General features: G+C 38.6%; 1 protein-coding gene across 1 annotated transcript in view; it reads left to right on the top strand.

The window, feature by feature from the left end:
• The window catches only part of LOC109938859 (proton myo-inositol cotransporter), a 128,293-nt gene that overhangs the window by 27,752 nt on the left and 72,699 nt on the right, over positions 1 to 27,842 (top strand). The window contains exon 3 of the mRNA XM_048610572.1: positions 25,511 to 25,719. Coding sequence (XP_048466529.1) covers positions 25,511 to 25,719 — 209 coding nt within the window. The remainder of the gene's footprint in view (positions 1 to 25,510; positions 25,720 to 27,842) is intronic.

Consider the following 27,842-nt stretch of genomic DNA (forward strand, 5'->3'; position numbering starts at 1 on the left):
ATGATGCTGCTTGGCCTGCTGTGTTCATCCAGCCCTGCACTTTGTTGTCTCGGATTCTCCAGCATCTGCAGTTCCTACTATCTCTGATTCAGTATTAGAAAATGGTTGTTTTGTAGATTGGAGGAATCATATCATGGGGTTACTAGGACCTGTTGATCTGAATGTACAGGATTGGAGTATGCAGGATAAAATTTCAGCATTTGCAGTGGCACAAAACTTGGTGCTATTGGCAATTGTGAGAAACATGGTCATGGACTTCAAGAGGGGAGAGGCTGCTGGAATCAATTGGCACATTATAGGTGACTTTTACTTGTAGAGAATCTGAGCATGATGTGGTTTAGTAGGAGTGATGAGGTGAGGCAACACAAAGAAGACAGTTATAAAACAGAAGGACCTGAGTTGGCATAAATTAACTACCTTTGAATTTGATGCAGTCTTTGCTCTTAAACACACTAAGATGGCCACAGTTGGGTCTAATAACTTAGGGCATTTTGGAACATTACATGAAAAATACTGATATCTCCATGACACCCCCAACATTTTTTTCTTCCTTTCCCATTACAAACTATCGGGTGGTCATCTACTTTTTCAAGGCAAAGTGGAAGTAAACACAATCTTTGAAATTTAATCTTTGAATTGTAATGAGAAGTACAGATGGAAATAAGTTGAGGGTAAGAATGCCACTCTTGGTCATAGGTCAATGCAAAACCTAGCCAATGTGTCTTTAACTTTTAGTATACAATTTTTTTGTATATCTCTGATTCATGGCCCATGACTGAAGGCTTCCAAAGTTTTTAATTGTGTTTAATGGAAAAAAACAATAAGCCTGACTGTCCAGCACTTCTCCAATTTTGACTATTACTCACTAGAATTGCTATTCCGTATGCACTGATTACTAGCTAATAATTACGTAAAGAGTTAAAATGGGTGGCTGCTTTCTTGCCTGATTTTTAATAGGTTTTTTGAGAGGTGTGGAATTACTTCTGAAAAATACATATTGGATGTACTGATTTTGTGTTTTAAAACCGAAGTGCAGTTATTCCTGAAAACTTTAGATCTTTAGGTGGATGGCTGGTTATGCGTGGTCAAATGAATTGACCTCAATGAATAATAATATATGCAACATGTGTACAGAGTTTGCCTTTTAAATGAAGTTGGTGGGAGAGGTAAACTTACGAAATAGAAATTTTGCCCTTCTCAAGCTCTTTCTCTAACGTTATGAGCAACACTTCTCAGCGTAGCGTGTTGCTAGACAATGCTGGAACACAGTCTGCTCAAAACAGATTACCTGATGTCAGCTGTACAATTGCAGAAATGCAAACAAAGTCCAGGTTTTTTCTGATTCTTTGGTGATGGAGCTAGGGAGCTAAATTAGGTTGTTAAGTGGGGTCTGAGGAGCTGCTTTGTCTGAGGCCTGAATATAAATAGCATAACTGTATTGGAAGGGCAAAGCAATGTGTGTGTGTGTGAGTTGAGTCTAAATTTAAAATTGATTTAAAAATAAGTCTGAAACTTCTACCTTTTTCATTGCCTCTTCTGATTTGGCATTCGGAAGTATGCAATTTGTTGCTGAGTTCTACAAATGTGAAAAATCTCTAAGATGACTGTGCTAGGTTTGCATGATCTCAATTATTCATGGGAATAAGTTTCTTTGGTCATGTTTCAAATTATGGACAATCTGCTTTGCTCAATACAAGAATGAACATGAAATAAGAGTAGGATTGTCACTTTCAATGCCCTGTCTTTGAATAACCTTCTGACACTAGTTATATAAGTAGAGAATTCTTGAGATACTCAGTAGGTCAGCTAGCTTTTATTGAATGAGAAGTAGAGTTGAAACTCCAGATCTTTTTAGATGGTGTTACCAGCCGATCAAGTTCGGTTTAGAGCAATGACATAAGAATGTCTAAAAGCTCGTCTAGTGCAGTGGTAATCTGTCTACCAGTAAACCAAAAGGTCTGCATTTAAGTACCACATGCCCTAGAGGTGTATTATAACCTATACCAATAGATTGATTAAAAATAACAATGAAACTCTTTTTTTCACCTTGTGGAACTGATAATCTTGACAACTCAAGAGAAAAATGAAAAGCAAAAAATTCCTAATTGGGAGCCATTTTAGTTCTTCTATAACGTGTCAAGTGCATTTATTTTTCCTGAGGGCCAACCTTTGATTAGGACTTTATTTTTTTAGAATCATAATGGAGGACTAGGAAATGTTGTGAAGGTTCAAGATTAACAATTTTGTAATGAGGTCAGCCAGGTGGGCGTCATGGCATATGAGTTCTCTGGGGCTGTTAATTTAGTCCAAATCAGAGAGCCCTGGCTGATTTTAAAAACAGGATTGTCACAGGCTCTCATTACCGAGAGGTGTTTCTGAGGAAGCTGGATCAGTGTCAAGGACTTTCCACATGTAAATAAGGGGTGACTTGGTGACGGGATACCAGCCTCTCTGGAGTTATTTCAGTGGAAACTAGAGTGGGGTTAGTGGTGTAACCATGCAAAAGTGTTTACTAGCTGAAGCCCAACTGGCTTTCAGTGGAAAATGTGGCAGGAGGAGCATATGAGTTGCAGGGTATTCTGATGGAAGTGGACAGCCTCACCTGTCCAACTGAGCTTGGGGACTATCACTTGAGTGAAGGCACTTGCATAGCCTCACTCAGGACATTCCTTGAACAGAGGGACTTGGGTCAGCCCACTGCAAAACCCCAAAACAAAACAAAGCTAAGCTTCAGCCAAATGGTTAAAATTTTATTCAGGATTCGGGCCAGCAAGCCATTGTAGTTGCTGCCAGTGTGCAGACTCAACACAGCGAGAGAATCCCACTAGACCTAAATGGCTCAAGATAACTCAGGCCAATATCCTGGAAAGTCCACATACAGTTGGTTTGGAACAGTTAAATTCCAAGTTGGAACTAATCAAAATAAACATCTGGTTAAATGGTCACCCAGTTCTAATGGGGGAACAATATCAGCTTGGGCATTTCAGTGATTGCAGATCCAGACTTTAATAAAATTTACTGTCGACTCCAACCTTAGATTCGCACAAGACCTTGGCTAGATTGAAAACCTATACTGGAGAACCTTTTACAGATTAAAGTACAACTTCGGTTCTGGTTTATTGTGAGAAGCAGCTGGGTTCACTTACCACTAATTTGAGTAAAAGGCTCAGGCCCAAGCTTGACGGGTTGAAATTGGTTGAGAAAGATTTGACTTGATTGGCTCAACACTTTTTTCAATTAGAAAATGACTGCCTAAGTGAAGTCCCAATTAAATACCTGGAAGTGTTTCAGGGAGGACTATGAAAGGAGTCAAGGCCACCTTGCATGTTGACCAGGAAGCAATTCCATGATTCTGCAAGGCCTGCCTGGTGCCATTTGCCTTGCAGGAATGGGCAGCACCGGTCATACCGATTATGAAGCCTGATAGGTCATTTTGCCTTTGTGGGCATTTTAACCAAGTGATAAACTGCTTTTCGCAGCTGAATAAATACCCAGTCCTTTGAAGAGAGGTTTTGTGTCCAAATTTGGCAGGGGTGGGTGCTGTCTTTCACGAAGCTGGAAGTGAGCCGTGTGTATTTACAATTGTGGTTAGATGAGGATTCCCACAAGTATGCTGCTATTTGGTGTATTGTCAGCCTTTGCAACTTTTTTTTTCTTGTTTTAAGCAGATGATGCAGAACATTTTACAAGGTCTACCACAGGTGACCATTTATCTAGATCACGTGCTAATAATAGGGATGACCAATATGGAGTACTTCGAGAACTTGGACAGAGTCCTTGAGCATTTCTCCGAAGCAGACATACATCTTGGAAGTGAAAAATGTTCCAGGCACCCCAAGTGACCTACTTCTGCTACAGTCAAGAAGACCGGGTTACACCGGTTGGAAGACAAAGTGAGGGCAATTAAATGTGCTCCTATGCACGTACTGGAGCTTAGGTCTTTCTTTCGGCTGGTGAACTATGATGGAATGTTCATAGATAACCTGGCCTCCATCCTGGTACCTTTTGCATCAACTTATTGAAAAGGGTCACCCTTGGAAATGGTCGTGTAGCAAAGCCATAGCTTTCAGGGAAGTGAAGAAACAGCTCTGATCCTCTAAGGTTTTGGCACACTATAACCCCAAGCTAGATCTGGCATTGACATGCAATGCCTCCCCTTATGGCATTGGGGTAGTATTAGCTCATAGGTGGCCCAGTGGAGAGTACCACCCAACAGCATGTGCACGTAGGTGTAAATATGCCGGATAGAGCAGGAAGGTTTGGTGGTAATATTTAGATTCAGGAAATTCCACCAATTTCTTTATCGACACAAATCTGTAAAAATACCGCACCACAAATCCCTGCTAGGTCGACTTAGAGGACAAAGTAGTGTCACCCATAGCTTCAGGCTGAATTCAGCTGTGGTCTCTAATACTAAGTGCATATAATTACAAGTTAGAACACTCTCTGGGAGGTCAAGTAACAAATGATGCATTGAGCTGCCTCCTGCTGTCAGATAAGTCACCAGTTGTATCGCCATTGGAAGAATCTGTAATGGTTTTAAATTTTCTGGACACTTCCAGTCACAGCTGAAAAATATCAGATTTTGGATGCAGAAAGATCCAATCCTGGCAAAACAAATAGCTGGTGGCGATGGGAGAAATCAAAGGGCTGTCACGAGCAGAATTGGAACCTTTTTTGGACCCAGATCGTTTGTGGAGGACGGCATACTATTATGGGGAGTAAGTGATTGTCTTGAGCAAATGTCACCGCTAGACATTTGCTGAACTCCTCCAGGGTCATCCAGGGGTTTCCAAAATTAGGATATGTTTGGTGGCCAGGACTAGATGCAAATATAACTGTGTTGGTGGGCAGTGCCCAGAGTGCCAACAAGGACACAAATTACTGCCAGCAGTTCCCCCACACTCGTGTATGCCAGCTAAACTCTGGACTTGGTTACATGTTGACTATGCAGGTCCTTTCATGAGCTGTATGTTCTTAGTAATTGTGGATGCCTACTCAAAATGTTTGGACATGCATCAAACACAGGCAAAAGATGCTCGAAGTTTTTCTACCTGAGCTTCTAGAAGTGCTAGTCACCATAACATGCCATTACTTACCAGCAGGGAATTTTGAGTATTTTCTCAAGTTGAATGGCATTCAACATATAAGGCAGCTCCATACCATCCATCATCCGTAGTCTGACAGAAAGAGCAGTCCAAACTTTGGTCGTGTTAAAGAAACGGCTTCACTAGATACCAAACTGTCCCGCTTCCTGTTTGATTATAGGACCACCTAACTTGCAACCAAAGGGATAGCTCCAACAGACTTGGTAGGAGGGAGAAGATTCCACACCTTGTGAAATCTGATCTTCCTGGACCCTAGTGGGGAAGTTGAAACGGCATCTGGATTGCCAGTGCCGAACACAAGACTCCTGTAAGCGAAAGAGACTGTTTACTTGATGGGACAAAGTTTGATGCAGGAACCATGGGAATGGCCCTGCATGAGTAAGAGGCATGGTCAAAGTGAGGTCAGGACCAGTGACGTATAAAGTTCAGATAGGTTGGACAGTCTTGAATGTGTACCATATGAAAGCTGCAAACTGTCAACTGTTGCAGGAGCAAACGTGCCTCGTTCCTTGTCTGTCTTTCCCACTGTTCCGGAACCCTTGAATTCTCCCTCTCTGTGAAGTGTTGATACTTCGGAGGTGGAGATGGTGGATGTCACTGCCTCAATGCCTTTGCCACCTGAAGAGGAGAATGAATTTCTTGATGCTCCAGGTGCGATAGGTGAGCTACTGTGCTTTACACACTGCCTGTATCAGAGGCAGTTGGTGGAACCTGACCTGGTGTTAAAATGTCCCAGTGAGGGCTACAAAAAAAAACTGACCTATGCCCTCAGACTCAGATGATATAGTGATTGTAACTGGGTCAGCCAGGTGGATCTTGTAGAATGAGTTTGCTGATTAGGGCTGTTAACCTGGACCAAACAGGGAGCTCCAGCTGACAGATAAGGACAGGAGTGTCAGACTTCCTATTCACTCTGAGCTGGTTCTGATGGAGCTGGATCAGTATTGAGGACTTTGTGTGTAAATAAAGATGACTTGGTGACAAGATACCAGCGTCTTTGGAGTCATTTCACTTGTCAAGTGGTAGATATTAAAGTTGCTATAAGGAGTTGAGGTTTCTGGTGTGTGATAATTGGATGTTGGGTGCTGCCTGATGAAAGTACAGTTGCTGATGGGAGTTGGAAAGTAAAACAACGAATCAAAAAACAAGTGCTTTTCATTCAAAGCAAAAACTAATTTGCCTTTTGTTAGCTGAGTTTGATCACTGATTAATGTAAATGTAGCAAATCTGTTTTTGTATGCATGATCCTAGGAAATGGCTTCAGCATTAAAAGTCTGGATTTGTTATTCATTTTTGTTCTGAGGTTTTATACCAAATTGATTTGGGTGTTAATTTTGGCTCAAGGAAAACACTTGTTGCTTTTGAGTTATAGTGCCATAGATTCAAGCTTCATCACAGAAGTGACTGTATAATTCAAGCTGACATTTCAATATGGTGTTGGCGGAATGTTGACAATAATTTCTCTTGAATGTGTAATTAAACTGAAGTCCCATGTGCCTTCGTGTGGACAGGGAAAAACCCCATACTATAGTGAAAGAAGAGCGGTTATGTTCTCAAGGTGTCACAGATGGGAAGAGGCTAGACAAGGAGAGAAAAAATTGAGACAAAATGTGGGGCATGATGGGCTAAAATAATTGATCTAAGAGGATTGTCCTGTTTGTGGATCTTGGGAAGGAGTTAAGGGACTTAGTTTAGAGGTCTTATAAGATCTCCACAAAAGATAGTCAGTGTTGTTAGTCTAGGAAATTGTCTTTCCCAGAGAGCAGTGGAGACAACAGCATTGAATAGTTTTGAAGTTGACTTGGATATCTGAGGGAGTCAGTACGTTTTAGGGATTAGTCAGGAAAATAGAGCTGAAGGCATGACCAGATCAATGATGGCCTCGTCAAATGATGGCACAGGTTTAAGAAGTTAAATGCCCCACGGCTTCTAAATTGTATATTCACGTGACGACTACAGGAACGCTGGCTTAGTTTGGTGTTTTGGTAATGATGCAGGGGAATATAAGGTGTTAGAGAGTTTGCTGTCAGTCTTCACGGAGTGGCAGTTGGTTCTCAAAGCAATAACCATGAACATATTGTCCCATCTGAACTTGTAATACTCCAATCATCCTGAACCGAAACTAACAGTTCAGATGGGGCACTATGTTCATGGTAGGAAGGGGAGCAGAGCAATTAATACAGCTAATGCCATGTCCACAATTATCAAGAAAAAATCTGAAGAGGTTAGAGCTGGAGGCTGAGTGTTGGGAGAATTCTGAGGATGAAATAAAGGATCTGCTGCCAAGTGGGAAGTGAGATACTCCTAGCTTTTAAAAACAAAAGTAGCCACTGAGTCAAAGGTGGTGCGCAAAGAGCTCGGTGTTGTCCCAAAATTTCAATGTTGTGAAGCTGAGTTTTTGCAAAGGATTGGACATTCAACATCAAGAGATGTTGAAATGACAAGGAGGAATTGTAAGAGGTATAGAGTCAGCAGAAAATGATGGAGAAGATGGATATGTGATGGTTATGACTTGTTAGAGTACCAGATGAGAAGGTTGAAAAGAATTTTGGACTAAGCCATCTTGAGATCAAGTGAGTCAGTGCCACTGAAGGGAGAGTTTAAGACAATGCACGCAGAGATGGATTGCAGTCAGTGAGTCTCGGGTTGCAGCAAGAATAGTGATTTGACAGATGCTTAATATCTTAGAGCTATATTTTGGGTGAGGGGATGACAGAGTTTGTGTATTTAAATATAACTTTCACTTGTAGAGATCTCTCAAAGTCAGAATCCTGATGCAAGCTTCCTATTTCTTGTACTCCAGCAAATTAAGCAAGAAAGAAATAGATTTTAAGTCGCCTTGCTCACGTTCCATGATTTCTTTCTGCAAATACAAAATTTTAAGTCTTGAATATCCAGAATATTTGATCAGTCGGCACACTCCTGATCCTATAGGTGCCAGATAATAAAAGGTTTACTGTATTTGCGAATATTGTTCATGTGCGTGTATTATGGTGTGCCTGAAATCACTCTAATTAATGTGCTTGCATTGTTTCTCTTAGTATTACGATGAGAGAAACCCAACAAAATTTAATGCAGTTTTATTTTCTGCCATTTTATAGAATTTTATAGCATAGTAATAAATCGCGTGCTCTCGGGTCTAGGCTGCTATTCTACCTTACTCAATTACAGAATTAAATGCAGGATTTATTTTTTAGGAGCTTAATTGAAAAGTACAAGTCAAATCTTGAGCAACGCAAGAAGTAGAAGCTCACTTAAAGTGTTGAAGGCACAGGCAGGTGGTAGACTTATACATATGTTTGGCAGAAAAAGATGAGTTTTAGTTGTGCAATAGATCTAAAAATTTGCTTGTTCCAGACTATGCAGGGAGCAGACAAACTCCCACTGAAAGCTTAAGCTAGACAGTTATAAATCTTTGCCCAAAAGCTAACGTATCTAATTGTGAAAAATACTCTCATACACCTCTTATGGCCAGTATGAACTTTTGTATTGACTTAATACATCTGAGCCATTTGCCTAAAGCCTGTTGCCCCAGGACCCAGAGTGCCAGTTTCTTTGTGTGATTGGTTGCTTCACTGGCAGCAGATCCCTCCCTGACTGCCTCAGACCCTAATTTTGTGTTGTGTACAGTTTTAAAACAGAGTAATTGCTTCAAACATCGAAGTGGCTGGTGGCTCGCATGCATATGTAGATAGGACCAATAATGCCAGCTGATTGAGAGGCTTTAGAACAGATCCACATGAGACACTGTAATCAGTGTGTTGTGCTCAGTGACGTGAGCACCAGCACATCCGCAGACTTCCTCACCTTTTATGCTAATTTAATGCTGCTTTGGCTGCATCCTCTCAGCATCTTTTATCATTCCAAAAATTCTGTTGTTGTCTTGTCATATTTACTAGCTGGTCATCGGATGAGGGAAGCAACAGGTAAAAATGGTTTTATGAATATCACCTTACTTAATCTCCTCTGCTTGTATGTCCCAGCTGCCTCAGTCTCCCTCCCACAACTTGATTTTACATCCTGTAGTGCCATCTTTGGACTGATTAGCTGTTTCCTGTTGCTTGAGAATGATGTGGGCTTTGTTTCAGCTCTTTGTACTGCTTAGCATTGGAGTTCATAGGATATGCTGCCTTAAAACCAGCTCATCATTACGATTCTGTTACAGTTGTTACAACTCCTGCTGTGGCTCAATTAGTGTAGTGTTCCACTAAAATGTTCAAGGCAGTCCACTTTGAATTATCCACATTAAAGTTTCAGAACCAAATGTTTGTTCTGTCATGCCAATTTGAATTTTATCATTGGATTTTGAATAACCATTGCTTAGGTCATGACAAATGAAACATCCCAGAACCTTTTCTGTACTGTTGTTCATTGATCTCAATTGGCCTTTCTGAATATTTGAGAAATTGCAATGCTTGTTTCTGTCAAATTATTCCATAGAAATAAATCAACTTCATCTACAGAGAAACCACAGACAATCCATCCGGTTACTATGTTAGGCATTAGATCAAGCTCCAGATGTCTGCTTTTATTCGTCTCTGGTTTGTAGGGATAATGGGGATAAAACATTTAAATTTGTGGACTAGGTCATAATTATCAGCTGTTTCCACTGCCTGTCATGCTGTTGCAATCTGGGTTTTCTAAGTGAGTTATTAATTATGTAGGAAGTGAAGTTTTAATTTTTCCGAAAGCTATTTCCCTAAAGGCTTCATCTGTAATCTGTACTGACAGTGCCTGCAACCAGCAGCTAAGATTACTTGCTTTATCCTCTCTAATTCTACGTATGCCTGTCCAGGCTGTTTCCGAATGTTCCAAACTTTTTGCCTGTAAGCCATGGAGAATAACCTTTATTTTTGCCACCTTCTCATCTGTAGAACTCCAACTTAGAACACAAGGCAGAAATTCATAGTTTGTCAGCCTACTTTGAACAGAGTACAATTTTCTTTTAACCACTTCATCTGCTTGGGTATCTTTTTAAAAGAAAGGATGTCTCTGTCTGTCTTTTCATCATATCTTGGGAGGACTTGCTCAAATGTAAACATTTCTTAGTGGGTGTTGGATTAATTTCTGATCCTTCCCCATCAGAATACTCCCCAGAATCAGTTCATATTTGCTCCTGCCTTTTAAGGCGGTATTGCCTTTTCTTTCTTCTCCCGTCATCTTGCCTCTTACCCTCTACAATTCTTGTTCCAACTTCTTAAATGTTCTTCCCCTTTTCATCCTCCAATGTGCTCTTTCCATTTCCCTTCCCTCTCCTTTGAAGTTCGGTATTTTTCATTTTTATTTCCATTTCCTTGTCCTTTCTCAAGCTGTTTTATCTGCAGCTGAATTTTGCCTAACTCAATCAACTCTGCGTCTGTTTTTCTCAGCTGTCCTTCCAATTTTTAATGTTGTACTATAACCTCAATTACTTCTGTCTAATTTGCCCCTATTTTGAACTCTAATGATAATTCCTCTGCCAACTTAATTATACTAAACTTTGGTTTCTTTTTGCAAAACATTTCAGGGATAAATTAGCCCAAATCAGAAAATCTTGGCAGTTGTAAAAGCCATTTTGATGTAGTACAAAAGACCCTGATGCCTTTCCTTCTATTCTGTTCTGATTATCATGACCACAGTTTGAATGAAACATCTAGATTGGGTATTCCACTAGAAGCACCACTTTTATATTACAAATTGGATTGGAGGAGTGCATTGTCGGTTCAGTCCCATTTCTTGAGGGTCATAACAAAAAAAATTAATTACCAGCTTTGCCCGTTAAATGCATTTATCATTGTCAGGTGTTCAATAAAGAGGTATATACATTAAGTATTTTAGGTATTAAAATGTATTCAATACAATGCAATAGCTAGTTAACATGCAGGCAAGAATATAGAGGTATAAATGTTTATCCGTCTAAATAACCCCAAAACATGCACAGTTTTGTCAGGAAGAGCTTTTAAAAAATGAGTTCTCTGCAGAAATTGGTCAAAGGTTTTTCTTAAAGAAGCCAATGGGTTGTTATTAAAGGCGAAACGACAAAGCATAGGATGTTCTGATATGAATAATTAAGTCACAAATCATACACCGTCTCTGGAGACACAGCTTGCTCAGGAAATATTCCTTCAGTCTCTGAGAAGAACAGAAGTTTCACCCTGAACACAAGAGGGTCCTTTCAGAAAAAGAAGAGGTAGCTAGGCAGTCTTGCTTTGCTAACTTCTTGTCCCACAACTAAAGACCAGATAAAAACAAGAAATTCCTCCAACCAGTTATTGTTCAAACAGCCCAGTTGGAGTCTACAGCGAAATAAGAAATTATCACCACTTCTGACTTCTAGGAAACCTTGTTTTACTTGTTTAAAAAAAAGCAAAGTCTCCAATGTTCACTGTCCTTTCAGTGATCTTTTAAATAAACCACTCCAGGTATTTCAGTAAAACTTGAAATAATCTATTTTTCCACAATCCTTCAAGGAATATTAAATATCAAGTGTCTCTAACAATACTGCTGCAGCCTGTTGATGACTAGTTTTCTGAACCATATTTATTCAGCTAGTTACAGAATTAATAAGTCTGCTTCACACACTGCAAATTTGTTTAAAATTATTTTACCCTTGTTGCAGGGAGAAGGAAATGAAAAATAAGGACCCATGGTAGCGACTAACACGCCATTTTAGAGGAAGAAGCTTCCTGCTAGTCTACAGCTCTACTCCTCTCCAGCTTTGTTTACACAGGAGCCATCCTATATGGAATAAGTCCACAAAGGCTGGTATCCCTTCAACAAGTCACCCTTTCTTTACAAGTGCATAGTGCATGATACTGATATAGCTGGCTCCTAGAGTGAACCCCTGACATTCCTGTCTGTTTGTCAGCCAGGGGTCCTGCTTGGACCAAGTTAATAGCCCCAAACAAGGAACTCCTATTCTCAGGAGTCCACGTGGCTGGCATTGTTCCAATCACTACAGTATAGACGTGAACCCCTGCTGGATTTTTCACACCCTTGTTACTAGTTTCACTGCCCTGCCCAAACCTATGTACTGTTTTTGGATTAAACTAGATGGTACAAAGCTTCAGTTACTATTCTAACACTAAGTTGACCCTAGATCTTCCCTATAACGAGGACTACGTGCTTCTACTTTGTAAGCATTACTCATCTGCTGGTGAGCTCCTCATTTGCTTCTCATATCATTAGAATTGAGTCATTAATTGTATTCCTGACCATCCTCCACACTTCTTCAGATATAATACAAAAAATGCAATTTGTAGCCCATCCCAGACCAAGTCCCAAACACTAATCATTCGTTTTTGATTGCTGTGAGCTTTGGTTCTGGAATATCTCCAATTTAAAATTCTTATTCATCTATGAAACCCTTTTGATTGGTCTTTGCACAACTTCATTTTCCATTCTGATTACACCATTGTTAAATCCCCTTTTAGAATGTTTTCTGCGTTAGTGACAAAATGTATAATATTAATGGTGAAATATTAAATTTAAAGCTGCCATGATCATTAATTTTCAACCAAGCCAAAATAACTAACGAGGATAACAAAAAAAAACTTGGCCAAAAAGGAGGGGAGTCAAATAGGGGTTTAGAGAAGGAATTGCAAAACTTGGAGAGCTAAGTAGTTCAAGATACAACAGTCATGGGATAAAGAAATGTATGGAGTTAGGAGGTAAAGATGTCAGAACAATTGACTTTTGAGGGATTTTTATGTTCCTTCACAGAATTTGGCTATTATTGATAAGATAGCATTTATCGTTGATTTCTAATCAAGAAACGTTTGGGGAGTGCTTTTTAAAAATGCAACTGCCATTGTTGTTGTTCTGAATCATATAGGCCAAGTCATGGAACGATACCATCCTGTAGGGTATTAATAAGCCAATTTTATTATTATTGTAATTAGGTAGATTACAATACAAACTTCTGTATTAATGCAAGATTTTGCTGCCAAACTTATTTAATTAATTGAATTGATATTCTGCAGCTGTCAGGGTGAAATTGAATTCCCCTCTGGAATATTAGTCCACTGACGTAGGCATAGTGCTGTTGGATCCTTGAGGTTAGGCTGGACGAGGTTGAGACACAGACTGGACAGTTGTGAAAGGACTTGGAGGACTGGGAACTAATATAGATTAAAACATTGGTGACATATCTGATACAGGAGGCAGAGTTTTGGATGAATGTAAGCTTTTGGAGAGTAGTGGATTTCAGAATTTCTAGGAACTTAAAATTTGTCCAAGATGATAATGACATCAGAATTGTTTTTGTATAGGATAAACAATGTGGCTCCTTTGCAGCTGTCTGCTCTGAAATCATTTATGAACAAAACTTTTTAACCATTAACACAGAGCACAGGGGAAGAAAAACCAAAGGTTGATTTCTTGGTGAAACAAAACCAGTTAAATCAAAATGTTTGTGTAGTGTATTTCATACAGCTACTGTACAAATCTTTTGTTCTGTTTTACCTTCAAGGTCTTTCCTATGCCATGAAAAATACTTGGGCTGAGAGCAGGTAGGGAACCTGAGAATGGCTTAAGTTTAGTATGTACAGCAAAATGATTCAAAGCTAGACCAATTTTAATCTGTGCTTCAAATCAAGCATTTACTAAGCGATTGTTTTTAAAGATACATGTGCAGGTATTTTCTAAAATCATAGATTTTTTTTTAAAGCCAGGAGTCACAAAGAATTTTGTCAAAGAAAATTGGGAGTTTTTGCGTGATATGTTTTCTCGAACTCTCTAAGCCTTTGTTTTTGCCTGAATTTATTTTTTATTAATTGATTTGTTTTATGGTGTCCTTCAGCCTTGACAAGTTATTGTAAGTGGATCATATTCTTCTCGATCTGAATGAAATTATTATTTCACAGATGTTTTTGGAATATGATTATTTTAAATTATCCCAACCGTTTTTCTAGGCCTTCATTGTTTTCCCATCCTTATCTCTTTAAATATTACCCCACTGAGTAAGCTGTTTGGCTGTGATTTGTTAATTTGATAAACAGTCTTGCAGTCTTTCTAAATTACATGATATGAATAGTACTGCTCACATTTGTCCACTATCTTCAATGGTCTTTTGCAATGAGTTTATCAAACCCTTTATTAAGTTTGATTTGCTAATCTTCAATCATTAAAAACATATTATTTCTAATTGTACACATTCTGGCTTGTTGTTCTGGTATACTTTCCCTGGCAGTGGTGATTTGGAAGAGTCAGATGATTCCTTCACAATTTAAGGAGGGTCCAAGACACATTACATCTAGCATAATTGTAACAAATGGGTAGGGAAACTTTATGATCAATGGTTAGTGAGTTTCATTTCTTCAGTTCAAAAGCTTAAATCTTTGACATCAAGAGATAGTGAGGTCCACGTTTTCTTGTTTTGCTGAGAAAGCATGTAAGAACTTTGTGAAGGAACCTGGAGAGAAACCAGCACAAAGAAATGCTCTCTGTCTTTTTTAAACATTTGAGGAGCTGTAGACCTTAGCTTGACTGTATAATTTGCATCAGAGGATCTTGTAGTGCAGTGATAATATTCCTGCCTCTGAGCCAGCAAACCTGGCTTCAAGTCCCACTTGATCCAAAGGTTTGTAATATTGTCTCTGAACTGGCTGATTTTACAAAAAAAACATATCATCATTTACATAAGTTTAAAAACTTTTTAGATTTTGCTACAATTGGATTTTAAAATCGTAGAACTACAATATACAATTCAGGTAAAGACAGGTTTCATTGTTGTGAGCCTAGAGTTATGCTACTTTGTAATTAGATATTGGATGGTAAAGATAAATTCTTAATTGTAGATTATGGAAGAGATTTGTAACAATGAACTGCATGAATATTAAGTGCAGGTCCAAAATTTACATGGCTTGCATTTAAAAATAAAATCCGGTTGAGACTAATACCTCACAGGATTTGTAAAGAAGTGCAAGTTCTCCAGAGATTTCAAGATTGTTGACCCAAGTACATCAGCAATTAAAACCACATTTAAGTAGTTATTGTGCTGATTTATTGTATTCAAGCGTGCAGTTTATAAAATGTGGTTGTCTCAGTTAACCCTTCAAAATATTGACCTTCCAGTAACGGGCAGACTTTTTTCACCTCCTGTTTTCTCCTTTGTCCAGTCGACAGATGACTAATCTCATGCATCTTATGTTTCATGATGTCACCTTTGACTGAGCTCTCGTATGGCCCATATGCTCAGTACTACTACAATTAATGCGTCCATCTTCGCATTATTATTGAAGAATGCCTTAAAGTTCTGCAGTTGCACAATGCATCATTGCTCCTAGCATCAATTTCAAGCTAAAACTAATGTTGCCTAACCGTTGATAATTTTGATCCTAGCCACTAAATTTTATCCCAGCAGCACTGTGCCTACATCTACACATGGACTGCAATGTTTAAGAAGTAGTTTACCTCCACTTCTTGAGGGTAGTTATGGGTAGCAACAAAAAAGGGGCCATGTCAGTGATGTTTGGATCCCATGAATTAATTTTTCAAAAATAAAATCCACCACCCAAGATTCTTTGCATTTGTACTTCCTTTTATCATATATGCAGGTAAGCGTTCTTAATGCTGTTTTTTCGATCTTGAGCTTTACATGTTAAGATTCCTTCCCTTCCGCTTAGTTTATTTGTCCACAACCACTACTACCTTGTTGACTTAATTTGACTCTGTGGCGCGATCTTTGGTGCTAATTACGGTGTAGGAACAGAGGTGGACAGGTGCTCGGTTTCCTGACTCCAGGAACCTGACCCAAATGGAAAATTTTACGCATTGATTTCCATAGTTTTGAATTCATAATCTATGTTTACAACCTCCTTACTTTAGTCTCATCATCACTGACATCTTCAGCTTTTTCAAGTCTCACACTTGAAATTCTCTCTACAGTCTCCGATATGTTCCCAAATTCAAAAGTTTCTTCAGCACCGATGTGTTCAGCCCCATCTTTACCTCCCACTAATGTCTTCACTGGTTGCCATCAATGTCTTTTCAATATGGCAGATTTAAAAAGCTTAACATATATGTTATCAGTGTTGTTAAATGGCCGAACAGCTGATAGAAGTTCACCAAAGGAGAAATGAAATTATCCTTAACTGTCATTCTCAATATTGCTGATGCAGTGCTTTTCCCCACCTTCAGCAGACTAGTTAAAGTCTTTAATTTTAAACAGTAATGATTTTTACTTTCTCCCCCCCACCCCCTTACCATTATCTCCCTTTTTGGGAGAAAACCTTGTGATTTTTGCCTATATACTTTGTATTTGTTACAATGTCACCAATAACGTAAAGATGAGCTTCACACTTGACAGTTGTGGTGATCCTTTCTCATTGTAGCTGCTATAGGGCCAATGTGGAAACATAGAACATTACAGCGTAGTACAGGCCCTTCGGCCCTCGATGTTGCGCCGACCTGTGAAACCAATCTGAAGCCCATCTAATCTACACTATTCCATTATCATCCATATATTTATCCAATGGTCGTTTAAATGCCCTTAAAGTTGGCGAGTCTACTACTGTTGCAGGCAGGGCATTCCACGCCCTTACTACTCTCTGCGTAAAGAAACAGCCAACAATTGTTAGCATTCAAATAAGGTCATTATTCTACTCCATCAAACTTGCTTCCAGATATAATGAAGAATACAAACAAGAATGTATTACGATGACATAATGAAGGAAAATTATTTAAGTATTAACAGTTGCTGTCCTTTTCCCTTGAACATTACATTAAACTGGCATTTTTTTCCTTTTGTGAATGAGATATAGTTGGTGGTATTCCTCACTGCCCTTGTCATAGGCTAAAACTGAAATAAATTTGTCATCTTGTTCAAGGAGAAACAAGTGGTGCCCAGTTTCAATGCATTAGTTCTCAGCATTGGGTACGGTTTTAGATTCTGAAGTTGTTTAGTTCTTAACTGCTTCTCTATGACATGGAGTGAACCATGTTGCCTCAGAATTTACATTGATTGTTGAGGACCTAACGTTTATCGTCTGTCTATAAATTTCATGTCATCTACAAGACCTCAGCAAAATTCCTTTTCAGGGTTGTTGCTTCTTATCCACTTACAGTATCTGACTTCAGCTTTGCAAAAGACACTTGCTAATGCTCCAAAGATCTCTCATAGCAATAAAGTATGTGTTTAAATAACCTGAATATTGTACACAAATATTTAATTTGAACCTTTTTGAATATCTGGTTCATATTTTAATCAGTGTATATATTTTTAATTTTAGTAATTAGCTCAGGCACTATTTGTGGAGGGAGAGAGAGAATTCTCAAGGGTCACTGACCTGAAATACCAACTTTCCAGCTTTCCAGCTTTCTCTGGTTTGCTTCTTTCTGTACTTTTGTTTCCTACTCAATGTTTGTTTTTTTATAAAGCTTTTTTGGTATTAGTCTTGGTGGGCGAATCCTCAGTTGGCACATCATGATGTTTAGGTACCAGCACAAGGTAAATGCAGGATGATGGCAGCATGAATTATACATGAGACAGCCTGCTTCAGACATAGGAACATAGAAAATAGGAGTAAGAGTAGGCCATTTAGCCTTCCTATCCTGTTTTTCACCATTCAGTATGAATATGGCTGATTATCCAACTCCGTACCCTATTTCTTCTTACTCCCCATATCCTTTGACCCCTTTAGCCCTAAGAAAAATCTAACTCCCTTCTCAAAACATTCAGATTTGACCAGAACTGATTTCTGTGGCAAAGAATTATACAAGGTCACCGCACTCTGGGTGAAGAAATTTCTATTCATCTCTGTCCTAAATTGCTTACCCCAAATCCTTAGACTGTAACCCCTGTTTCTGGATCCCCTGGTCATTGGAACATCCTTGCTGTGTTTACCCTGTCTCTTCCTGTTAGAATTTTATAGATTTCTACAAGATCCCCCTCATTCTTCCAAATTGCAGTGAATATATTCCTAACCATTCCCATGTCTCTTTGTAATCAGTCTTGCCATCCCAGGAATCATTCTGGTAAACCTTTGCACACCTTCCCATAGCTAGAATGTCCTTCTTCAGATAAGGAGACCAAATCTGCACACAGTACTCCAGATGTGATCTCACCAAGGCCCGCTAAAATTGCAGCAAAACTTCTCTGTTCCTGTACTCAAATCCTTTCACTATGAAAGCTAACACTGCATCCACATTTATTGCTGCCTGCTGCACCTGCATGCTTACTTTCAGCAACTGGTGTACAAGATGCCCAGATCTTATTGCACTTGCCCCTTTTCATCACCTTTCTTCATTCAGATAATAATTTGCCTTCCTGTTTTTGTTGCCAAAATGGATGACCTTGCATTTATCCATATCTGCCATGTGTTTGCCCACTCACTCAACTTGTCCAAATCACGCTGAAGCATTTTTGCATCCTCCTTGCAACTCACCTCCCCTGCAGCTTTTGCCTTCAAATTTGGAGATATTACATTTAATTCTCTCTTCTGAATCACTTATCTTATATTGTGCGTATCTGGTGTTCAAGCACTGATCGTTGCGGTAACTCACCAGTCACCACCACCTACTTGGGGAGGGTGGGGAAAGACTCCTTTATTCCTGCTTTGTTTTGTGTTTGCCAAACAGTTCTCTATCCCCATGTGTGTGTATACTACCCCCAATCCCATGTGCTTTAATTTTACATTATTATCTCTTACATGTGACTTTATTGAAAGCCTTCTGAAAGTACAAATAAACCACATCCACTGGCACCCCTCATCAATTCTTCTAGTCAGATCCACAAAAAATTCCAGTAGATTTTCATGCATGATCTCCCTTTCATAACTCCAGGCTGACTGTAAATTTTAAACTGTTTTTCAAGTGGTTTGCTGTGAAATCTTTTACAACAGATTCCAGAATTTTCTTCCACTACCAGTGTCAGGCTAACAGGTCTATAATTCCTGTTTTCTCTCTAACTCCTTTTTTAAATCACGGGATTACATTAACTACTTTCCAATCCAGAGGATCTGTAGAATCTTGAAAGGTGACGAACAATGCATCCAGTATTTCTCGGCCAAACCCTTAACTACTCTGGGGTGTTGATTATCGGGCTCTGGGGATTTCCCTAACTAATACTGATTTCATTCAGTTCTTTCTTCTCACTAACAGCCCTATGTTCCCCATCATTTTTTGGGATGTTATTTATGTCCTTTGTGAAGATAGAACCAAAGTACGTATTTAGTTAGTTTGCCATCTGTTTGTTTCTCGGAACTTTTCTGTTTCTGACTATAAGAGACTTACATTTGTCTGCATTAATTTTTTCTCTTCATGTGCTTAAGAACCTTGCACAATCAGTTTTCAGAGCAATGTTTTTCTTGCACTCTATCCCAACTGCACCCCCCACCCCCAAAAATCAATTCCTTTGTCCTTCTTTACTGAAATCTGAACTGCACGCAATCCTTAGGTCTGCTGCTTTTTTTTTCTATGTGGCTAATCCTTGGATCTAATATTATCCCTCATTTCCTTTGTGAGCCATGTTTCGGGCAACTGATAAACATTCTCTGTGTGCATTTTAAGTGTACCATTGCTTATCTCCTGTCATCCCTTTAAGCTCCCCAATTTAACATAGTTAGCTCACACCTCATACTATTGTAATTATATATTTAGATTTAGGACATTATCTGAGTCAACTATGTCATTCTCCCTCTTTAATGAAAAATTCTATTACGTTATCACCAGTCTTCTCTAAGGAGCCTTGCACAGTTATATTGCCAAATGTTCCTTTCTCATTATACAATACCCAATCTAGGATGACCTCAACATATTGATCCAGAAAACAATTGTGTACACATTCAGGAATTCCTCTTCCTAAGGTATTGTTACTCATGTGATTTGCCCAATCTATATGCAATATCATCCATGATTACAGCTGTACCTTTTTTATTATTACATCTCTAATTTCCTGTTTAATGTTTTTTCCCACATTACCACCACAATTGGTGTATATACAACCCCAACATTGTTCTCTGCCTCTTGGTGTTTCTAAGCTCTATTCATACAGACTCTACTAGAGCTAGTATTATTCTTCCTCACTATTTCTTTTTCTTTAGCCAGTATTGCTACTCTGCTTCCATTTCATTTTGTGTGTGCCCTACCAAAAAGTGAATACCTTGGATATTCGGATTCCACCCTGTTCACCCTACAATCACAACTATGTAATATGCATTTGTATCTATTTGCATCACTAATTCACGCACTTTGTTGTGAATCTCCATACATTAAGACACAAGTTCTTGGGTGTTGTCTTTTTAACATTCACATTATTTTGCATTATGGCCCTGTTTCATTCTTGCCCTCATTCTCCATCTATCACTTTTTTCTTACTTTTTTTTTTGTCCTTTTATTTCTTTCTCTTCTGTCTTCCCCCAACCCTGCCATTTTAGTTTAAGGACTCCCTCAGAATATCAGTTCCAGTCCTGCACAGGTGCTGCTCGTCCAGCTTGTGCTGGTCCCAATATCCCAGGAATCTGAAACCCTCCCCCTCCCACCATTTCTCTGGCCATCTATTAATCTGATGTACCCTGCTCTCTCTACTCTGACTAGCAGGTAGCATGGGTAGAAATTCTGAGATCACTAGCTTTGATGTCCTACTTTTTAACTTGCTTCCTAAATGCCTATATTCTGCTTTTGGGACCTTGTCCCTTTTTAACCCATTACATTGGTATTGATATGTGCCATGACCACTGGCTGTTCATCCTCCCACTCCAGGATGTCCTGTAGCTGGCTTGAAGTGCCCATTGGCATGTCCTGGAGTCTTGTTTGTGGCCATGGAAACCTCTATCTATTCCCATTCTGAAACCCCCATTACTATAGCCTTCCCATACTACTTCCTCTCCAGTGTGGTAGATTCTGCCATAGTGCAAAAAATTTGGTTGTTCTTACTTTTCTCTTAGAGATCATTCTCCTTAACAGTATCCAAAATGGCATATTTGTTTTGCAGGGAATGGCCACAGGATTCCTGTACTACCTGTCTAGTTGTCTTATTCTGCCTGGTGGACATGCATTCCTTCCCTGCCCATGGAGTCTGAGCCTGTGGAGTGATCACCTCCCTTCGTGTTATCCAACATGCACACAGCCTCTCATGCTCCAGTTCTATTCAATCCCATTTCAAAACTCGAGCTTCCAGGAGCTGCAGCTGGAAACACTTCTGCACATGCTCTGGTCCTGGGCACTAGAACTGCGCCTGACTTCCAACATACAGCAGGAAGAATGTGCAATGTTTATTGTTACATGGAAGGAGAACTATGTGGGGATGGGTGAGAAGAGGAAAATGCAAAGAAATAAAACTAATAAGGACACGATATTAAATGTGAAAATGGAACATCTTAGCCAGCATCTACTGCCTGTAGAGGAAAATAGGTTTGACTCTGGGTTCAAGTAAAATGGCTCATTGAAGTGAAGATCATAATTTTATAATATTGTCATTCAATGGCCAAAGCTTACAACTATGTACAAACTTGAGCAGTTCTTTCAAAATATTGTAGTTGTACAATCCATCATTTCAGGAGTATTGTTAATGCTGTAGAGGGGGTCCTTCACTACAGTCTGATTAAAAGGTAATATAAATACGCATTTTGTCTAGATTGCATATCGGATATTGAGGGTGTTTTGACATTTGCTTGGAAGCTAAAAGTGGTGATGTTGGAGAGAGAATGAGCTGAGCAGTCAGTGACAGCTTAGGGACAGTGAGTTGGTTAGAGACAAGATAGGTTTGGTGAAATAGTTTCTAAATCTTTTGCTCCTGAACATGAGATTATATTTGTTACGCACAAAGCATAGCATACAATTGGAGGTTGCAATGTACATGCAAAATACTGCCTAACTTCTGCTTAAATGATAGGGTATGCTGGAAGAGGTCAAGGTAGGGCTTATCTATATTTTATAGACTGACATTGTTCATTTAGCATCCTTGTCTTTAACCTATATATCCCACTACCTCACCCAAGTGATTATATCAAGCTTCTACATTACTGCATCTGCTATTTCTTCTTATAGTATTGAGAGATGGGAAATAAACTTGGTTAGGGAAGATATTAAACCAAACAAAAATGCTTTTGCAACTTTTTTTTTCCCCATTCTCATCATTGAAAACCAAAAACCACAATTTTAATCATTCCTCACCTTTTTGTTCCATATTTTTCCTTAAATGAAAACTGAAAACCTATTTCAGCTTTTAACACACTGACACCGAAATCTCCTGAAATGGGATAATGTTCTTGTAATTATTTGATTTAGTTCATTGAGCTGCCTATAATAATCACTATGCTTCGAAACTTGACTACTATCTTGGAGACCAATGAGAATTTTCAAAAAAGGTTACCTAGTTTAATGCAATTAGCTTCCATTCCTGTTCTGCTCTTCTGATTGTGTATGTTCCATTTAGGACTTCTTCATACTAACTTTCATGTCCTTCAAAATTGCACCCATTGCTTGCCTTTAACTTTGGCACTTGCTGAAAATATGGTACATCTCTAATTTTTCCCAGCTCCAATCAAACATTATCTCTGCTTCTCCTTTCACAGATACCACCAGATCTGCGCATCTTGAGTAACCTTTTTTTATTCTCTTATGTTGCATAAGAACATGTGAAATCGGAGTAGACCATATGGCCCATTGATCCTGCTTCTCCATTCAATATGATCATGGCAAATTTGACTTCAATTCCATTTCCCTGATCACTCTCCATATCTTTTCATTCCCTGAGACCTAAGCAAGGTGAATATATTTAATGACAAGATGGACAAGAATGGAAGATCCACAACTCTTTGTAGTTGAGTTTTTCAAAATTTCAGAACCCTTTGAGAAAATTTCACTGCATCTCATTCCTAAATGATTTGCCTCCTGATTCAGAAGTTGTGGTCCCATGTTATAATTTTCACCAGCTAGATTTAAAAAAAAACCCTCTCATTCAATCTAATGAATCATCACGTTACTGCTTCCAATGCAAATAGATCTTTCCTTAAATACGGAGATCAAAACTGCACACTTTATTCTGGATTTTGATCGCATAAAGGCCCTGTACAATTGAAGCAAAACCTTTTTTTTTCTTGTATTTCAAACCCCTTGCAACAAGCTTGCCCATAGTACTGTCACTGTCGGAAATTGCATCCTCTCTCATTGAGTCTTCTTCACGCTTCTCCGATATCTATTGTCCTCATTTGTGTCAAACATTACTTCTCCCAGTGCAACCATCGTATCAATTTCAATGACCTTGCATTCTCTGCATTATTGTAGTCTGTGTTTTGCCAAAATATTGCCTGCAGCTCACCTGATTTTTATTTTAACATGCTATCCTTCTGATATTACCCATGAACATTGGGGCACGTGCCACACATTTCGTGATTCTGCCTATTTTGACCCTGGTGGACAATACCACAGTGCAGCAAATAATGGGATCATCCAAAAACAACTCCAGATTAATTTTGCTAGACCAGAGTAACTTATTCTGACAGTGGTATTTAAAAATTCTAGCAAGATTCATTTCTTTCTTTTGATTTCTTGCTTCACTCTGAATAGTGCATACATTAGTTGCATTCTTTGGGTGTGGGCAACACTGGAAAGTCCAGTTTTTATTGTTTATTTCCAGTTGCCACAACTTAGTGTCTTGATCAGCTATTTTGGAGGGCATTGATGTGGGTGTGGAGTCACATATATGCCAGATTAGGCAAGGACAGTTGATTTCCTCCTCAAAAGGACCTTGAGTGAGCTAGCTAAGTTTTTACAACAATCAGTGATCTCATGGACACCATTACTGAGATCAACTTTATCAATTAGCTGAATTTAAATTCCATCATCTGCCATAGTGGGGTTTGAATCCAGTTCTCTATAGCAATAGACTTGTTTACTGGTCCGTTAATATTAACATTACTCCATCATCTACCATTTTGACTGACTTGAGCCACAACTTCTAAACCTTTCTCTAAAATTGTTTCTGTCTGCTTTCTGGCTTTGCTGTACAAACATAAGAATTGGGACTAAGAATAGGGTGTTCAGCCTCTTGAGCCTGCACTACTATTTGATTAGATCATGCCTGATCTGATCGTGGTGTGAACTTCATTTTTCTGCCCTTCCCCAACAACCGTTGTTGGTCAGGAATCTACCTACTTCTGGTTTAAGAATATTGAATGATCCCGTCTATCTCGCTCGGGAAGATCATTCCTAAAGACTGTTGACCCTCTGAAGAAAAAAAGTCCTGCATGTTTAAAAAGCTTCTCATCATGTTTTGTTATAGTAAAATTACAATATAAACGCAAGCTGTTACTGTCTGCCGAGGCTGCAGCACAAGCTCCAATTGTTTGGCCCCAGCTCCAACTTTGATCATTGAAGCGTAAAAAATAGAAACAAGAGTAGGCCATTCAGCCCTTTGAGCCTCTTGCAACGTTCAATGTAATCATCCAACGCAGTACCCTGATCCTGCTTTCTCTCCATATCTTTTGATCCCTTTAGCTTTAAGAACTGTATCTCATTCCTTGAAAGCATTCAATGTTTTGACCTCAGTCACTTTCTGAAGCAGAGAGTTCCAAAGACTTGCCACTCTGTGTGAAGCAATTTCTCCTCATTTCAGTCCTAAATGATCTACATCATATCATTAAACTGAGACCCCTATTTCTAGATTCCCTGGTCACTTGTGTTTGCTGACTTAAACTAACTCAATGCTTTACAATTTAAAACCTGTTCACATATCCATCAATATTTTCATTGCAACCTATTTGTAATTTGCTCCTTAAAATAATGTATTGTGCCTGCCAAAATTATGAAATATAAACAAATTTTCTTGGAGAATGAAACAGAGCTAATGTTTCGATTCCAATTGACTACTTTAAAGTAAGTTCACAGTATACAGATGTTGCCATACGGCTTAATTTTTCCATCCTGTGTAAACCAGTTTGATCCCGGCACCAAAAATCCCTCAACTACACTACAAGCCCTTTTCCTTTACCAAGTCTTATCTATTTTTTTTCCAATTTCCCCCAAATTCACTTCAGATTTTAGCATTCCACTGCCTTTTGCCTTATTTTTTCTATACTTTGCCTTTCTGCTCCCTCTCTACTGTATTTCCTCCTTTCTTGCCCACTTTTCATTCTCTTTCCCTATAGCTTTTCCCTTTGGTCAGAGTATTTTTATTTGATGCTAGATATTAGAAATGTGATAGGTTTAGGTGAGCAAATGTTTTAATATTTTTAATCACCTCTTGTTATTCAGGATTGGTTCTCACCTCCAAGTGAAGTGTTTCATGACATTGAATTCCTATTTGATCTTGCTACAAATGTAGCATAGAAATCGTTGCATCAGATTACCTGCTTAGTTTGCATTTTGTCATACTTTTGAAGTAAACTTTGCAGGTTAATTATTCTTTTGGAACTGCCATAACATTCAAAACAATGACGTATTAGCAAATTAGTTTACCCTTAATATTGTAATTGCTGTTCCAGATACATGCTTGGTCTTTCAGCTGTTCCTGCTGTTGTCCAGTTCGTGGGATTCCTTTTCCTTCCAGAAAGTCCACGGTGGTTGGTACAAAAAGGAAAAACTCAGAAAGCTCGCAGAGTCTTAAGTCAGATTCGTGGAACTCAAAATATTGATGAAGAGTATGAGTGCATCAAAAATAGCATTGAGGAGGAGGAAAGAGAAACAGTAGGAGGTAAGCTTCTGAATGTCCTGGCAATAAAAATATTTGACTGTCATTATTTTTTGCTTAGCTTTGTAAACGACAAAGCCTGTTGTTTTGTTTACTTTGTCAACTTTAGCTCACTTCAATTATAAGCTCACTTCAATTATAAGCTCACTTTTGTACTATAAGTTTCACTGCATCATCCGTTGGTATTAGAAAATGAATGTCTTGGCTTGTATTAGGCATATTCAAAAAAAAAAGTGCCAGATCTCCTAAAGACCATTGGATGAAATTAACTACAGGATGTGTACTTGAAGTCTTTCAGCTTAATTTTTAAGAATCCGTTAACTCTTCACGTTCAATTTTTTTTATCTGTCCAATGTGGTCAGTGATGTGTTTTTTGCACTTTTCTTTTCCAGATGTCCTTTTGATAATAAGGTAGACCACTACAGAACTGGTTTGTTTGATTTGATGAAATGGCCTGTAGTAAATTTATTGAAGATTCTTACATTTTGTACAATCATCATCTTTATTTAGCTGGTTTTTCTAAAAGAAATTATTCAATCAGTACACAAGCCAAAGCAAATTTTTCTTCAAATTCAAAAACAAAGTATTGCAAATAATATCCTCATGCCATTTCTACCATATTGAAGATGGTGCCACCATAAACACTTTTCCCCATGCCCTTTCCTTTCAAAACGAAGTGTATGCTTTGTGAAACCCTGGTCCAGTTCTCGGTTGCCTTCAACACTTTCACTTTCTACAGCAAGTTTCCATGTAAGCAGGGGAGATTCTTTTAACCTTCTTCTCCCTTTTGACTATCTGATGCTCAGAGACTCCTTTCAAGTGGAATAGTGATTTGTTTGCACTTTCAGTTTATTGTAATTGTTGCTCACTATTTTGTCACCTTTGCAATGAGGTTCAAATGCAAACTGGGTAGCCATCCTGTAGAAGATCTCTAGTCAAGCATGACTGCAGACTTCTCGTTGCTTGTCATTTTCAGTTCCCCACCTTGCTCTCTCTGACATTTGTCCCTGGACTGCTCCAATATTCCAATGAATACACTGCCAATACTTCATGGCTGTAAAGCTACTGAGTATTTACAGCATTTTCTAATTTTTATCAATGGGCTTTTCCTCCATTATCTTTTTATTCCTTTCTCATGATGTTCCATAATTATTACAGTGGTTTTGCATCTTTATTTAAGGGGTAATGCTTTCAGAAACTGAGGCAATGAGTGTCAACAAATGGTGTCAACATTGTTTGAAATGAACATAAATGATAAATAAGCAAATAAAGGGGAATCCACACTACGGATCTGATCAATGAATATTAGAGAAGGCTGTTGGTTCTTTCTAACGAAACTTCAAACACTAATCTAAGGATATGTGAGATACTCTATTTGATGTTTTGTTCACTTACAGTTTGGAAGTTGTAGACGCATGACATGAAAGTTGAGAAGAGGGATCCTGTTGTCATTAGGGAGAATGAAGGCCAAGATAGTATAGCTGACCTAACCAGGAAAAGTATTTGCTTGTTATTTTAGTGGTTAATGTGCTAACCAAAGAAGAGTTAGAGAATCAGAAATCTTTATGAAAAATAGAAAACTTGCTTTCATAATTAATGACCATAAAAGTATCTTAAAACACCTTCTTGTGTTGTTTTTGTAATGGATTTTTATGACATATTTTCATTTACAGGCTTTTAAAATAAAATGGTTTCTGTAATGATGTCGTCTCTGCAGTGAGGACCAGAGTCATTTGGAGTATCACTATTTGTAGGAGTCACCATTGAAGTTTAAAAGCTGCTGGTGAAACAGGACTGGGCTATTAATATAGAGCTAATAAGGGCTGGAGTAGGTGAAATTCTAAACGTAATAAAGCACAAAAGATATGAAATGTAGGTAGGCAATAGATGAGGAGGAGTAAAACACAAATGCAGTGAGTGGAGGGATGGGACTGGTAGATAAAGGGCTTGCTCAATTATTTTTGGAGCAACAAATAGAGATTTGTTAATGTCACATGTTTCTCAGTTTCTCAGTGTGTCCAATAAAATCACACTTTAGATATTCCAACTGGGGAATTCACTGTGAATTTAAAAATGCAAGGCTTAATTACTTCAATCAAGCACATTATCAACATCATCCATTCACT

This window comes from Rhincodon typus, chromosome 22, assembly GCF_021869965.1.
Source record: "Rhincodon typus isolate 14 chromosome 22, sRhiTyp1.1, whole genome shotgun sequence".
In the NCBI taxonomy this organism is placed as follows: Eukaryota; Metazoa; Chordata; class Chondrichthyes; order Orectolobiformes; family Rhincodontidae; genus Rhincodon; species Rhincodon typus.